Below are 16,178 nucleotides of genomic sequence, written 5' to 3' on the forward strand. Positions count from 1 at the left end.
TCTGCCTGTGTTTGAATCCAGCTTTGCCACTTACTAACAAGTGCCCTTGGGCAAGTTATCTTATCTTCCTGGGCCTCAGTTTCCAACATCATAGGGGCTGTAATGCTACTTATATGAGTTAATCTATATAATGCACTTAATACAATGTCTGGTGCATACTTAGCATTTGGTAAGTGCTACCTCTTCATATGTAATAGAGAGTGTGTTAACACTCTTTTCAGTAAAAAGAAAATCAAGTTCTAAGTGGCAGATACAGAAATAAATCCTGAAGGGGTTCCATAGAGAAGAAACTCAGTATTCTAGGGAGAACTCTAAATCTGGGAACTTTCCTTGATCATAATTTGAAGCTTATAGACTAAATGAGATGAATAATACCAAGAGATCATCTCTGTTGGCTTTCACCCCTGGGACATAGAGGTAGGCACATCATTTAATTATCTGTTGTCTAGATAGGAAAAGGAATGTCTTGTAACTGAAAGGGGCAATCAAACCATCTATATGGTCCTTTGCTTAAAATGGTTTATTTGGCAAGAAAAAGTTTGAGATATTCCTATACACATAATTAAACAATAGTTCTTTCAACTCTGTACTTCTAGTTGACTGTGGCAATAATTTGATTCAAGAAAGAATGATTATGAAATATTGGTGACTATGTGGCTGTTCATCTTTTGTGAAAACCCATACCTCTAGTCTGCTGGTTACTTTAAACATAAAAACAAAAACAACATCAAAAATAACCTCAGTATTGATAAAAAGCTACCATATGTTGAGTACTTTTCATGTACTAAGCACTATGCGAAGTGTGTAGCCTGGCCAAAATAACGAATCATCATGGAGCTAGAATTCACACTTGAATGTCTCTGATTCCCAAGCCCATGCGTCTTACCATTATGTTCCACACTTTAGAAAGTATAGTATACATTTTAAATGAAACAGCATTCCATAGATTTAAATATGTCTTGACTCCAAATAACTGTGCGTGCTTCTTTAGATGCCACCCATACTCATTCCAGAGTAACTTCATGGTGTCTGAGTCCAAAGTTGGTCCACTGCACATCACTTCCCTGCTCAAGAACTTTATCTAAAGCTCCCTGTGGCCCTTCATATGCCAGGTGCTTTTCTGTTTGGCTTTTCTAGGCCCTTGGTAGCCGATCTTAACCCTGCTTCCCCTTGAATCAAACAGGTTGCTGTTCGTTCTCTACGTGCTCTAACTTTCCTCTTTCTTTCCTCAGGCCACCCCCTGTGCTTGTTGTACCTTTTTTTTTTTTCCTTCCTCCTTTTTTCCCTGCGATCTAATTACACTCTTCCTTTAAGACTTAGCTCATGGCACATGCCCACTTAAAGCCTTTGCTGACTCTCCAGCCTACCCCCAAATCGATGAACTCCTATTACGGAATCTTCAGCTCACGTTGTTGGCTCTTTTTCTCCTACTGCTTCAGCTTGAGAACAGGGACCATATCTTCCTTCTCTTTTCCACCAAAAAAAGTGTACTGAGCAACTACTCTGTCTAAGCACCTACTATTTCTAGACACTGAGGTTTTTACAGTGGTGAATGAACCAGTCATGGACCTTTTTTTTTTTTTTTTTTTTTTAAAGATGACCGGTAAGGGGATCTTAACCCTTGGCTTGGTATTGTCAGCACCACGCTCAGCCAGTGAGCGAACCGGCCATCCCTATATAGGATCCGAACCCCTGGCCTTGGTGTTATCAGCACCACACTCTCCCGAGTGAGCCGCGGGCCGGCCTCTCAGTCATGGACTCTTACCTCGTGGAATTCTTAGTCTTATTGGACCATAGCTTTCCTCACTAACAAACAAGCCTCGAGCAATTGGGCCAGGCACAGTGTAAGCTGCATGAGGGCTGGGATTTTTAAAAACCTTTAATATTGAGGTAGGCTGGGGGCGTTATTTCTTTGCTTCACTGCTGTCTGCCCAGCACTTAGAACTGTGAATACTCAATTAATGACCTAGTGCATGACTGAATGAATGCGGATAAAAAGATGGGATTTCTCCAGGCTCACAGCCGTTTCCTAGTAGGCTCTCAGTGAGTGAGTGACTGATAGGAAGGTGGCTGTTTTGAAAGCGCCCAAAGACCGGCCAGCCAATTGGAAGCTGAGGGCGGGGTGGGATGGTAGGGGCAGAGGGCGTGTCTGACCCACAAATTAGCTCCTGGAGCATGCGCAGTCTTCACAGAAGGTGAGGAGAAAAATGCGGAGGCCTATTGCGTAGGAGCTGGTTCTGATTGGCTACTGTTCGGGCGCGAGGGACCGTGCCTACTCGTCGTCAAGTAAACAGGGCAGGCTAGGGGCGGGGCCAAGGAGGCTCCGCGACCTGGTTGGCCAGGCGGGAGGTGGGGAGTGTCGTGGATTGGTCCGGGACGCGAGCTCAGCTGTGTGGAGCGTGCCGGGTCCCGGAGCCCGCGGTCTGAGGGATGGACGAGACTAGCCCACTAGTGTCCCCCGAGCGGGCCCAACCCCCGGACTACACCTTCCCGTCGGGTTCAAGCGCTCATTTCCCGCAGGTGCCGGGGGCAGCGGTCCGAGTGGCGGCGGCGGCCGGCGTGGGCCCCTCTCCGCCGGGCTCGCCGGGTCACGATCGGGAGCGGCAGCCACTGCTGGATCGGGCCCGGGGCGCGGCGGCCCAGGGCCAGACCCAAACCGTGGCGGCGCAGGCTCAAGCTCTGGCCGCCCAGGCCGCGGCGGCGGCGCACGCCGCGCAGGCCCACCGCCACCGGAACGAGTTCCCGGAGGACCCTGAGTTCGAGGCGGTGGTGCGGCAGGCCGAGCTGGCCATCGAGCGCTGCATCTTCCCCGAGCGCATCTACCAGGGCTCCAGCGGAAGCTACTTCGTCAAGGACCCTCAGGGGGTGAGAGTGGGGGTGGGGACCGCAGCTGCGGGCTCGGGGCTGGTGAGGCTCGGGGGGGAGTTTTGGACTTCGTACAGCCGGAGGGAGAAGGGCAGGTTGGAGGGCTGCAAAAGGAAGAAACTTCACAGTGCCAGCTCCTGGCAGGATTTTGGAATGCCACTGAGGACTGGAGATGGGAAAGCTCTGCGGAATGAAGAACTAAATCAGAACCTATTTGGTGGGGGAGGAGGAATGAGCGGAAAATGAAAAGAGGAAATTGACCAGATACAGGCCAGAGGCCCAGCGCTGTAAGAGGGGCAATCTGCCTCTGGACAGAGATGCTCGGGCAGATGGTGCTTTCTAGTAGATTCTTTAGCTTTAAACTATCGGGGCTCCTATTCGGACATCGACCTACAGATTTGGGGCTTTGGGCCTGTTCTTTAATTTTGGGCGGAACCAAGTGTGTCGCTGTTTATTGAGGAGGACGGATGATCCACCAGGGGCTCTGAAGATTCAGTTCCAGCCTCTGTGTTATGGGGATGTCTCCTGCCACCATCCCAGGTCTCTTATTGACAGACGTTGATGATAGAGTGGGGGGACGCACAGTTTCATCTGCCCTGGTTATTGCTCACTTCTTCTGGGAAAAGGTTTAAATCCTTTTTGATGGTTCTAAAGTTTAGAATGTAGAGTTTTAGAAACATGGGACTGTCAGCTACCTTTTACTTTCATTTCTCTTCATTGCTTTTCACCTAAGGCAGAGTTTGCTGACCTTTATTTTGTCCCCTGCATGTGTATAAAGGGGGATGGGGTCAGGGTGGGATAGGGCATGGAGTGGCCAGGGCAGCTGGGAAGTGACTTTTTATCCTTTTGAAAACTGCAGAAGGATTTAAGGCATTTGACTCAGATCAAACCAGAGATATCACTGGAAGAACAGAACAGTGGGTCAAGAAATATCAAGTCTTCTCTAAGGTTTCAGATGTGCCAGATAGTTCCTTGGAAAAGTGTATTGTTACACTTACTGAAATGATGGCTGTCAGAGTTCCTTCAAATTTTCCCTGCATCTCTCCTGTGTGAATTCTTTAGATAGGCAATGTGCTGTTTTGATACGAGGCCTGAGTGGCCAAAATGGGCTGTGATCTGTATCTCTTGATTAGGTTCATTGAATGATCCAGTTATTTTCTCTGAGTTTGGGTCGTTCCTGAATTATCACCAAGAACCAGAGATCAATTCTGCCATCAACTCAGTTTACATAATCTGAGTTGGGGAAAGCTTTGAATGTACTGTCTTTCCAAGTCCATTAAATAAAGGAGTTTGAAAGCTCAAATGGGAACTATCATTTCTAGAAGCAAAGAAATGTGGGTGTTCTGAGGTCTAAATGTTAGCAAGATGCTTTTGTCTTTTCTGTTTGGGAACAGAATGAGATCTAAGATATGAATTGTTATCTGTGGGTTTTTTTGTTTGTTTTTAAAGCTTTTTGGCTAATGTGAGAAGGGGATAAGATGATCTTTGATAGGTACAGGAGAAGGAGGAAGATTTTTGTTTTTTCTTTCATGACATTGTTACAGCTCCATTGGCAGTGTATCAGGTCAGCTGAGAAGTGATCTGGTGCTCTGACAGGTGGGAGTAATACTATCTCTCAATTCTACCTGGTAAAATACTATCATCTCAGTACACAGGCCACAGAGAATGACAGACCATAGGTATGTTTCTTGGTGATTTTCAGGATCCCAGTCTCTAAAATATACTGGCTACTATCCTTTCTTAGAGGGGAAATCAAAACACAGATGCCCTGATAAAACTTACTAATGCAACCATCCTGCTTCCACTGAGGAAAATGTGGTTTAAAACAGAGTACCACTTCCTAAATGCTGTGGTGGGTTAGACTGGCCCACAGACTCACTGTAGTAGGTATGGTCATCTTTGGCCCTGCTCCAAATGTATTTATTTATTTTCTTTAAAAAATACATAGCACTGGGGCCAGCCTGTGGCTCACTCGGGAGAGTGTGGTGCTGATAACACCATGGCCACGGGTTCGGATCCCATATAGGGATGGCCGGTTTGCTCACTGGGTGAGCGTGGTGCTGACAACACCAAGTCAAGGGTTAAGATCCCCTTACCGGTCATCTTTAAAAAAAAAAAAAAAATACATAGCACTTACTATATGCCAGGTACTATTTTAAGCGCTTTATAAGTAATAACTCACTTAATCCTCATAACTACCTTTGGAGATAGGCACTCTTATTATCCCCACAGATGACAACACGGAGGCACACAGTATAAGTAATTGCCCAAGATCTCACAACTAGTAAGAGGTAGAGCAGGATTGGACCAGGCAGACTGGCTCCAGAGTTCATGCTTCTAACCATGTGCTTTGCTGCCTCAGAGTTTGTGAGTCATCTGAATTTCTGTTTTCTCTTTTCAGCTACTGTATTGGTTAGTATTGAATTTGGCTGTGTGTGACAGATATGTTAAAATAATAATGACTTGAAAAAGATTTATCTCATGTAAAAGAAGTCTACAGGCTGCCCATGCTGGCATAACATTTCACTTCATCAGAGAGGCAGACTCCTTCCATCCAGCTGATCAGTCATCCTTAGGGTGTGGCTTCCACTTCATGATCCAAGATGGCTGCTCAGGCTATAGACACCTTGTTTGTTTTTCAGCCAGTTAGAAAAAGGAAGGGAGAGGGAGAATATGCCCCTACCCTTTAAAGCACTTCGCAGAAGTTGTACCAGACTCTTCTATTTACATCCCATTGTCTAGAACTTAACTGCAGTAGTATCTGGCAACTGTGGTCTTTATTTTGCTCAGCTAAAAATCAGGAGTCTTGTATCCAGAGAAGAAGGGGGAACAGAGGTTGGGGGAACCAGTTGCCTAGACAGTCCAAATAGTCTTGAAAATAACAGCCTTGATTCCATTTCCCAATTTAGGATGGTTTCTGCCTCAGTGTGAGCATGTGGGGACCTGGAATAGTAAGATGGAAAATGCTAGATTGGAAGTCTGGTGGAGAATGTGCACATTACTCCTCTTCACTTACATCCTTGTGCTTCAAGTCTCATGCTCACTCAACTTCAAAAGCATTTTTTGAGCATTTTCTCTTTTGTGTGGCCAGTAATACTAGATACTGGTAATACTAGATACTATATACTAGTAATACTAGATGTTCATATTGCCAAAAACCACAGAATAGCATGTGACTTACTATTTTAAGAGGATTAAATGAGATATCACACATGAATGCCCCTGGCATAGTTCCTGGTACTTATCAGGGGCTCAATTAGAGTTTATTGTTTTTAAGTTATATACGTACTGACTTCAGGATTTGGCTTTCTTGAATAGATGGCATTGAATAAGGCAAAAGTAGTATAATTTTGAGAAGATGCTTTCATAACCATTGAGAATAGTAATTCATTAGATAATGTTATTTGGTATTTGTGTCAAAAATACCAATTACAATATCTGTAAAGACACTGCCCATATGTTCTAGGAACTTGGCCTCATTTCAGTGATTTTCAGCTTCTTAAAAATACTTTATCCACCAAGAAGTTGAGAGTCATGAAAATGGTATTTTACCATTTTTCAAATATACAATTACTGTAATATTGAATGTGCTTCTCCCAACTACCTGTGCCCGCCAAGAAATTCTGATGTTCTTCCTGCTTGATGAGAACCACACTGATAGCCATTGCCAAATAAAGAATCTCAAACAGAATAAAATTATTTTACTTTGTATGTCATATATAGATCTTGAGATTTTAAGCATCATCTACCATCTGTTATAGGGGGCTGTCCCAAGCCACAAGTTGTAATGATTGAGGCAGGTTGGGTGGATGATGGCAGTGGGATAGGAAATTAAATACAGGATAAATCTCTTTGAATACATTATATTTGGACCGCGTCTTCTTTCAGGGTTCCATATATTTGGAGTAGCCCATTTCTCCCTTTTGTAAGAGTTAGCATGCCAATGAGCCTTCTCTATCTAAGTAGCTATGCCAAGGACTGCTGTTTCCCTCCAACCTCTAGTATAGAATACAGCAGTTCTTAGAGTGTGGCCCAGGGACCCCCAGGGGTTCCTTTTGGGGGTTCACAGGCCAAAATTATTTTTATAATAATTCTGAGGCTATTTGTCTTTTTCACTCTCATTTCCTTATGAGTGTTGAGTGGAGATTTCCAGAGACTACATGATATGTGATATCGAAACAGACTGAATACTAAAGAAGATGTGAGAATACAGTTGTCTTCTATTAAGCTAGACATTAGAGGGATTTGCAAAAATGTAAAACAATGCCAGTTTTCTCACTAAAATATTTTTTTGAAAATATAGTTATTTTTCATAAAAATATGTCATTTATGCTAACATGCAGTGGATTTATTTTTATTAGGTGAATTAATAAATAGTTTTAATATTTTAGTTTTAATTTCTTTTTTTTTAAAAAGATGACGGTAAGGGGATCTTAACCCTTGACTTGGTGTTGTCAGCACCACACTCATCCAGTGAGCAACCGGCCATGCTATATGGGATCCGAACTCGTGGCCTGTGGTGTTATCAGCACCACACTCTCCCGAGTGAGCCACGGGGCCGGCCTAGTTTTAATTTCTAATACAGCAAATATAGCTTTTACTCACTTAAACAAAAGCTTTTTGGAGTCCTTAATTTATAAAAGTTTAAAGGGCTCTTTAGACCAAAAAGTTTGAGAACTGTCCACTTTGTGTTTACCAAACTTAAAAAAGCCCCCTGTTTTATTAAAGGGCACTTCTGCCTATTTCATTGAACAATATGAGTGATGTGCTTGAACTTTCTTAGGTTCCTGGAGGAAAGGGCCTCTTTTAGCATAGCATGATACCCTCCCTTCTCGCTGTTGGATAGATACAGGAAACCCTCTGGGTTCCAGGTTCCAGTAAATGGTTCCTCATGCTTACTTGTGCAGTTTTGTTTTTATCCCCAATTTAATGGACTGCTGCTACTTAAGCTAAATTTACCTCACTCCCTTTGTTAAAAGGGGGGATTAGTAAGTGGTTGTTGAGGCAAGGTGTTTTTAAAACATTAGCACCAACCTGAAACTTTCTCCTAGGTGTAATAAAGGAATTGGAGCTGGCTGGTTTGTTCAGTTGGTTAGAGCATGGTGTTGATAACACCAAGGTTAAGGGTTTGGATCCCTGTACTGGCTAGCTGCCAGAAACCCTTCCTTCCAAAACAAAACAAAAGGAATTGAAAGTCAGTTAAAGAAGAGAGAGGATTGTGAGAAAAATTAGGCAATAATCATTTTCTTTCTCAGCTGTATATTGGTGGGTGTCTTTCTAATTTGAGTCGTTTTGGAGTTTGTTCTGTATGAATGAAGAGAATATTCTTAATTATTCAGTAACATAGTTGATTATATGAAGTGAAAATTAGCTTTGGAAATTAGGTCATAGGCTGTTTTATGTCTCTATCTAGGAAATCCGCTGAATGCTTGCACACTGTTTTGCACAAATGAGGACCTGCACAAATGTTAACAGAATTGAATTGATCTGAGGCCTATACTCATTCCTGAAGGGCACTTGTCTCCCCTTTGAATGCCCTTCTGTTCCTACATCCTTTCTACCCTACCATTACCTCATTTATCTAGTCCAGACAGTATTCTTAATGAAACCCTGTACTACTGAAATAACCATAATTACTAATGCTTTAGAGTCAGTGAAATGCTTTCTGATTCTCCTTATGGTAGGAGGGAATAGAGAAGTTTGAGAGGTCAGTCTATAAATGATGCTTGGTTGCAATCCTGTTCTTCAAGTTCTGCTTTCTTTAAGTGGAGTTATTTAAGCCTCAGCCCTGGTATTTTTCAGCCCCCATTAGTAGTAGTCTTGGTCTCCCTTTCATTGGGGGCCAGCTTGCTGAACTCCACAGTGTGCCTCAGTTGAACTGACTGTTGAGTTCTGGGACATGCTTCAATGTGCCTTGTGGTTTCTTTTTTTATTTTATTTTATTTTATTTTAAAAGATGACTGGTAAGGGGATCTTAACCCTTAACTTGGTGCTGTCAGCACCACGCTCTCCCAAGTGAGCTGACCGGCCATCCCTATGTAGGGATCCGAACCTGTGGCCCTGGTGTTATCAGCACCACATTCTCCCAAGTGAGCCACGGGCCAGCCTCTGCCCTGTGGTTCCACTGTCCAGGTTCCAAGAGTTACAGTGGACTCGTTGGTCCTGAGTTGTGAGCCTGTTGCTACTGCTGCTTTGTTGTTCAGAGGCTAGGGTTCCAGGGTAGCAGAGACAAAGAAGACTGCTAACTTAGGTCTCTTGCTAGCTGCTTTGGATAAGAAAGTAATTCTGAAGATTTATGATATGAATATATACATTTTGCTTTTGCCACTAAATAAGTAAGTTTGTTTTTCGATTCTCTTTGGAGGGAAGAAGAGAGTTCTGTATTTCTTTTGCCCTCTCAAATCCTTGCTAGGCTCTTTGAAGGAACTGGCTTCAAGATTGACCAGTTATTGTTAGAGACATGGACCTAGCCAGTTCCTAATATGAGTACTTAATGGAGGCAGAGAGATGTATGTTGTCTGCTGTGATCTGCCATTCAGGAAGTGACACCCACAGGAAAATGTCTTATGACCCAGACTAGCTTGAGTTGGCTGTGGAGTGAGGGGAGAAGGAGAGTCATGTGATGTGAAGATGAATCACTTGGACAGCATGTTTGATTTTCTTCCTTTATGTTAGAAGTTTGGGGACTGGAGGGAATGAGATAAATGTGAAACAATCTCAGGGCTGACTGACCTGTGGAAGAAAACATTTAGGAGGGAGGGCTGTAGTTTCTAGGCATCCCATGTTTCCAAAAGCTTTTGCAGATTAAGTTACTGTCAGCTGGAGAAGATGGATTTAGTCTTTGTGGTATCTTATATCCTGGTCTCTTGCCTATCAGAATTACTTAAGAGAACCCCATTCTAACCAGGTAGCAGATTCTTTTTCCTGCAGTGATTTTTCTCTTTGGTTGCTTTTTTAGTTTGACATTCCTAAACTTTTCATTTCAAGGTTTTATAAACACCCAGGGGATGGGATAGTAAAGCTGATAGAGGAAATCAACCATTGATGAAGGCATTTTCCTAACTCATTCCATAATACCTTCTTTATTTCCTTTCAGTTGATAATTTTTTGAGTCTTTACATAATTGATGCAGAGCAACAGTGTGCATACATGTATTTGGAAGTTGGAGTTTGATGGTGTTAAATTTCTGGCATATAATATAAAGAAAGGTCCTGTAGGATAAATGGGGCAGGGATATCTGCAAAAAAAGATAATGTATGATTCACAAGTTAATTTCTCACCTTTTTGGAAAAAGATTATCATAAAGGCCTCAATCAGTGCAGTGTGATGTTATATCCTTTCTGGGAGGGGAAGCAGTACTGTGTTGGTACAGGATTGCTGCCAGTGACCCAAAATCTGTCACTGAGTAGGTTTCTATATATTGCTCCTAGAAATGTAGAAATCTATTTACCTGGTTTGTTTGAAGCTCAAAGTTAGAGGTAGGTGCTTACATGAGGGGAGAGAGATGGAAAAGAGGAGTAAAGCAGCAAGGAAGAACAAGGAGACTTGACATTTTCTTTGGCTATAACCGTTTCTAGCAGTGGGCCTCTTATCTGCACACATGAGCTGGTATCTTCCCCGTACAAGCTGGGGAGAAGCCTGTGTCTGACTGTAAGTAGGGATTGTCTGACTATGCCCTCTCACTTCTTTCTAGATTTCTGCTGACTTGGTCTGTGGGCTATGCTAATCAACTCCATTTAATGTCTTCTTTTTCTTTTGTCTGTATAGAAGATCACTGCTGTCTTCAAACCCAAGAATGAAGAACCATATGGGCAGCTTAATCCTAAGTGGACCAAGTGGCTGCAGAAGCTGTGCTGTCCCTGCTGCTTTGGCCGTGACTGCCTTGTCCTCAATCAGGGCTATCTCTCAGAAGCAGGGGCCAGCCTGGTGGACCAAAAACTGGAACTCAACATTGTACCCCGTACGAAGGTCGGTGACCCATCTCCGGGGAGTCTTACTGCCTGGCTAGAGTTTTCCTGGGGTGTAAGACCTGCTACATGTTAGTGAGACTGTGGGTCCAGTGGGGGCCTTTTATGCCCTAAGTCTGGGATTCTCAACCTTTTTTGGGGAATGTGGCAGGATTAGGCCCATGATTTGATCATCTGATAAAAGCTATCCTCAGAAGGATACACATATGATTTTGTATACAATTTCAGCAAGTTCACAGACCTCTAATGCACATTTATTGGCTCCCTCAGTCTTTCGATCCCAGGTAACCCCAAGCTGGTTAGAAACTTAGCTACTTTTGTGGCTCACTCTCTTAGACTTCTGAGCCATTGCAGGATTTAGATACAGTGTAGAATGGACTAGCTGATGTCAGCTAAGCATGTATGCAAGTTCTCACGAGGAGAGCTTTAGGATGATGTGAGGGTTAAAGTAAAGGTCTGGCCTGAACCCCTATAGGAAACTGACATGTGATTTTCCTCACCTATCTTTGTACTATGGAATTCTGGGACTTGTCTGAACATACCAAAACAGAGGTCCCAAATCTAGGCAAATTTACCCTTAGAATGGATTTTCACACACCTTGTATGTATTATAGACTTAGTTGAAGTTCTGATGAAGAGTCTGGACCATACTCTCCCAAATATGCTTGAATACAGAATCAATTACATACAATTTCTGGGAGTTTGCTGATACCAGGTTAAGAACCCCTGTACTACAGGGTGGTCCATGTAACTCTCTGTTTATGTTGCTTACAACAAACTACGTGGAACTGGGTGATTTATAAAGAAAACAAAATTTATTGCTTATAGTTTCTGAGGCTGGGAAGTCCAAAGTCCATCTGGTGGTGGTGACAGTGACCCAGGGGTGTCACATTGCAAGATGGTGGAAGCAGAGAGAGCAAAAGGCAGACTCTCTTCTTTTAAAGCCCTCCAGACCATGCCCCTGACCACCATTTTTAATCCATTCACTACTGCATGGTCCTACAATCCAGTAACCTCTTCAAGGCTCCACCTTTCAATTACCATAATATGATCTCCCATCCTCCTTTTTTTTTTTTTTTTTTTTTTTTAAAGATGACTAGTAAGGGGATCTTAACCCTTGACTAGGTGTTGTCAGCACCACACTCTCCCAAGTGAGCTAACCAGCCATCCCCATATAGGGATCTGAACCTGAGGCCTTGGTGTTATCAGCACCACACTCTCCCAAGTGAGCCATGGGCTGGTCCTGGATCCCCCACCCTCTTAACAGTCACAGTTTCTAATACATAAAACTTGGGGGACACTAGTTGAATTTCTAATACATAAATCTTGGGGGGCACAATTCAAGCTTCAGGGAGTTTTGGGGGGACATAATTCAATCCACTACATTCCGTTCCTGGCCCGCTAAAACTCATGTCGTTTTCACATGCAAATGCATTAATTTCATCCCCAAAGTCTTAACCTGCTTCAACTCAAAGGTACAAAGTTCAAAGTTCTGTCTGTGAATTAAAAACAAGTTATCTACTTCCAAGATAAAATGGTGGGACAAACAGGGTACATATTCCCATTCCAAAAGGGAGAAATAGTCCAAAAGAAAGGGATAACAGGTCCCAAACAAGTCTGAAACCCAGTGGGACATGCATTGACACTTAAAGCTGGTGAATCTTGTAACTTGACTCCATGTTCAACGTCCTCTGCACACTAGTGTGGGGTTTGGATCCCTTCCATGGCTTTCCTGGTCTCAGGTGATGCTTTAGCTCTCACAGGCTGGCGTTGCACCCTGGTAGCTCCACAGGTCTGGGGTCTCAGTGGTGGTTCCGCTCTCACAGTTCCACTAGACATGGCACTGATGGGGTTTCTCTGTTGCACTCTCCAAGGGTTATGAGGGGAAGGAATCTGCCAGTCAGCATATGAACATTTAAGGAAACATCATCACTTACTTAGTATGTGGCTACCTGAGGTTTAGTAACAACTTAAGTGATCTAATGCCCTAAAGCTGCGGAAGTGTGTTTATAGCTCTAGGTCTTAACCCTCTTTGAGAATATGATGAAAGGTATAGATCCTGTTCCCACAAAAAAAATACACATATTTGCAGTCAGTTTTGCATATAATTTTAGGAGGATGGTTCATAGACTAGTTGGAGTCCATCCATTGACCCCCTAGAGACCATGCATCTAGATTTAAAAAATCCTGCTTGATATTTTCTTCACAGGTTTAGATAGATTTTATGGGCAAAGAGATTGATAAGCATATAGGAACTTCTCTTTAAACCTGTTTTTTTTTTTTCTGTTTTCCCAGGGATTTTAGAAGAAAGTGTGATTTTTATGGATATTTAACTGTATCTGCTTCTTTGCCCCTAAGCTCCACAAACAATAAGCCAACTAGTTTGTAAGTTTGTAGAAGTCAGAAACCTCTTCTTGAGATTTCTTTCTCCTATCCTCAGCACCTAGAAAAGTACTATATCTATAGTAAATGTTCATTAAGTACCAGCTGAATCAGTAAATAAATATAAAATCACAAGAAATATTACCAAAGATCCCCCAACTTCCTATCTATAGAGAGAATGTTTGACCAAGCTTGTAGTTCCCATTTGACATCAAATTCATTGCCTGGCTTTGTGCAGCTCATTCTTTTCCTTTATGCTTTAATTTTTTCTCTCTGTGCAGGTAGTTAAACAGCACACTTTGAACATCTTATGTGATAATTAAGACTGTTAAGTCTCCTGCCTAACCTGAAATCCTCCTATTAGGCCCCTCCTAGTTTCTAAAAACTCTTAAATATTCCTTGCTTATCACTCTGTAATTTCTTTCCTTTGCTGGGCAAATAGCAGACTGCCCCTGGCCCTATGCCTGCTTCATCTGCTGGTGCTTCTAGAGTGCAGTGCCTAAGAGTTTGAGTTCTGGCTCTGCAGTTTTTTTGTGTATGACCCTTGGGCAAGTCATTTAACTACCCTAGGCCCAATTTCCTCATCGTAAGAGTAGGGCTATAAGTAGTTTATAGAGTGGCTATCAAGATTAATCCATGTAAAGCACATAGCCCAGTGCCTGGCACAATGTAAATACTCCATCCAAGTTAGTCTGTGATCTTTTTATGAGCTATTATTAATTATTAATTATTTATTATTAATGTCACCCCACAATTCCTTTCTTCCCCATCTCCAGTCTTCCTCTTTACATGTTAGAGAACCTTAATGAGGCCTGAGGATCTTTTTCATCAAAAAGTCAGCAACAACAAAATACTTTTCTTCCAAGAGACTGAGATGAGACAGAACTTTGCAAGCTTACTATATAGCTGCTGGAAAGTAGTAAGAGGAATCTCTCCCCTCCCTGCCTCCCCCACCCTTGTGACAGGACTCTATCCAGTTGATGGAGCATCTGTCACTATGGAAATAGGGCTGACACTGAGATGGAGCTTCCAGTAGTAAGGCTCTAATTCTTACTCACTGGTTGTAATTCTTTTTTATTTATTTATTTATTTATTTTAAAAAGATGACCGGTAAGGGGATCTCAACCCTTGGCTTGGTGTCAGCACCACGCTCAGCCAGTGAGCAAACCGGCCATCCCTATATAGGATCCGAACCCGTGGCCTTGGTGTTATCAGCACCGCACTCTACCGAGTGAGCCACTGGCCGGCCTACTGGTTGTAATTCTTACTCTGCTGTCTGTTCTTGTGAGCTTTCAGGTTATGACAGTTTCATTAGTCAAAGGCAAAAAGTGGTTTGCTGGTAAGAATGATCAAAAATAAATCTGATGAGGGTAAAAGGGTGGTTTATGGCTTGAGAGAGCCAGGGTTTTCACTGTGGAAACTGGCAAGGTAGACTTAGGAATGCCCTTTTTCTTTCATTCCTATACCTGAGTTTTCTGTTTTGTAAGGCAGGAAGTACCTTTCACATCCATTTTATATACCCTGTTAACACTGGGTGTAAGAATGGATGGGAGGGAATTATTTTGCCTCTAAAGTTCATAGGCAAAATAATTAGTTATTTGTAATGAAATTTGCAAGGCTTAGAAAATAATTTTCTTATAAATTTGATTTTAGGTATTTATATGCCAAAACCCAGTTGTTGCTATCTCTGAAAGAAGCTGGTAGCTCATTCATTCGTTCATTCACTCATCCATTTAATAAATATTTCATGAGCATATGCTAGGCACTATGTTAGGTACTTGGAATGCTAATGTGAATAAGATGTTGTTTCCCCAAATCTCATTAGTTTTAAGAAGGAAGTTAGATATTTGAGTGGATAATCACAAGAAAATGTGATGTGTGATAATAGATACACATAACAGATGATGTCACTGCAATTTGACAGTCAAGTGTAATATTGACGGCCCACTGAAAAATTATTTTGAATAGGCAGTGCATGCATCTAATACAGATATCAAAAGACACAGAAGAGTAAACAGAAAAGTAATTCAGCCTTCTTCCCACCTCTATCTCCTGCCCACTCAGTTTCATTCCTCAGAGGCAGCTACTATTACTGGTTTCTTGTGTAATATTCCAGATATAGTCTGTGCATAAATATAGCAATCTATTAAAAATGAAAACCAATTTTAATGTTTATTTTTTGGAATGTGAATAATTACACAAAGTATATAATTCAAAGGAAATAAAAGGGTATAGAGTAAATTGCAATTTTTGTTTTTATCTGGAAAGAAAATAGGCATTGAGCCTGTTATAACCTAGGAGGCGACTGTATTAGTCAAGGTAATTCCCACTAGCTGCTGTAACAATCCTTGAATCTCAGTGGTTTAATACCATAGGAGTTTATTTCTTGCTTATGTTTCAGATTCATGCCATTTAAGCAGCTCTCCTAGATCCCATGTCACTCATGTAGTCATATTCCCTATCCTAGTTGCTAGGAAGGCTGAGAAATGCATTCTTTCTCTGTGCCCTGGAAGAGGAACAATATTGGTGAGCATTTAACTGTTCTCTGCCATAGTGGTCTGGTTCCTGAAACTTGACTTTAACCTGAATATCTCTTCTCTTTCTACTGTAGGTAGTATACCTGGCCAGTGATACCTTCAACTATAGTGCCATTGATCGAGTGAAGTCCAGGGGCAAGCGGCTTGCACTAGAGAAAGTGCCAAAAGTTGGGCAGCGGTTTAACCGCATTGGGCTACCACCAAAGGTACAGACTACACCCATGTGACTTATCAAAGGTGACAGATTATAGTGACATAGTCATTCAGATGGTGAAGCAAGGTGCCTATAGACTCGAATATGGGCGCGTGAATTGCCTGCCCTGAGCCTCCTGTCTTCCTCACTTCTTTCAAGAGCCTAAGATTTGGGGAATAATTCTCCAGAGGGTAGATGCCTAACTTTCTCGCTTTACTCCTCTGACTCATTTGG

General features: G+C 42.4%; 1 protein-coding gene across 1 annotated transcript in view; it reads left to right on the top strand.

Annotated features, from left to right (window-relative positions):
- The first annotated feature begins 2,414 nt into the window (after positions 1–2,414).
- PI4K2A (phosphatidylinositol 4-kinase type 2 alpha) overlaps positions 2,415–16,178 on the top strand; it is a 50,771-nt gene continuing 37,007 nt past the window's right edge. Inside the window, exons 1-3 of the mRNA XM_063102341.1 lie at positions 2,415–2,865; positions 10,633–10,833; positions 15,826–15,957. Coding sequence (XP_062958411.1) covers positions 2,431–2,865; positions 10,633–10,833; positions 15,826–15,957 — 768 coding nt within the window. The 5' untranslated portion in view covers positions 2,415–2,430. The remainder of the gene's footprint in view (positions 2,866–10,632; positions 10,834–15,825; positions 15,958–16,178) is intronic.

This window comes from Cynocephalus volans, chromosome 7 (assembly GCF_027409185.1).
Source record: "Cynocephalus volans isolate mCynVol1 chromosome 7, mCynVol1.pri, whole genome shotgun sequence".
Lineage (NCBI taxonomy): Eukaryota > Metazoa > Chordata > Mammalia > Dermoptera > Cynocephalidae > Cynocephalus > Cynocephalus volans.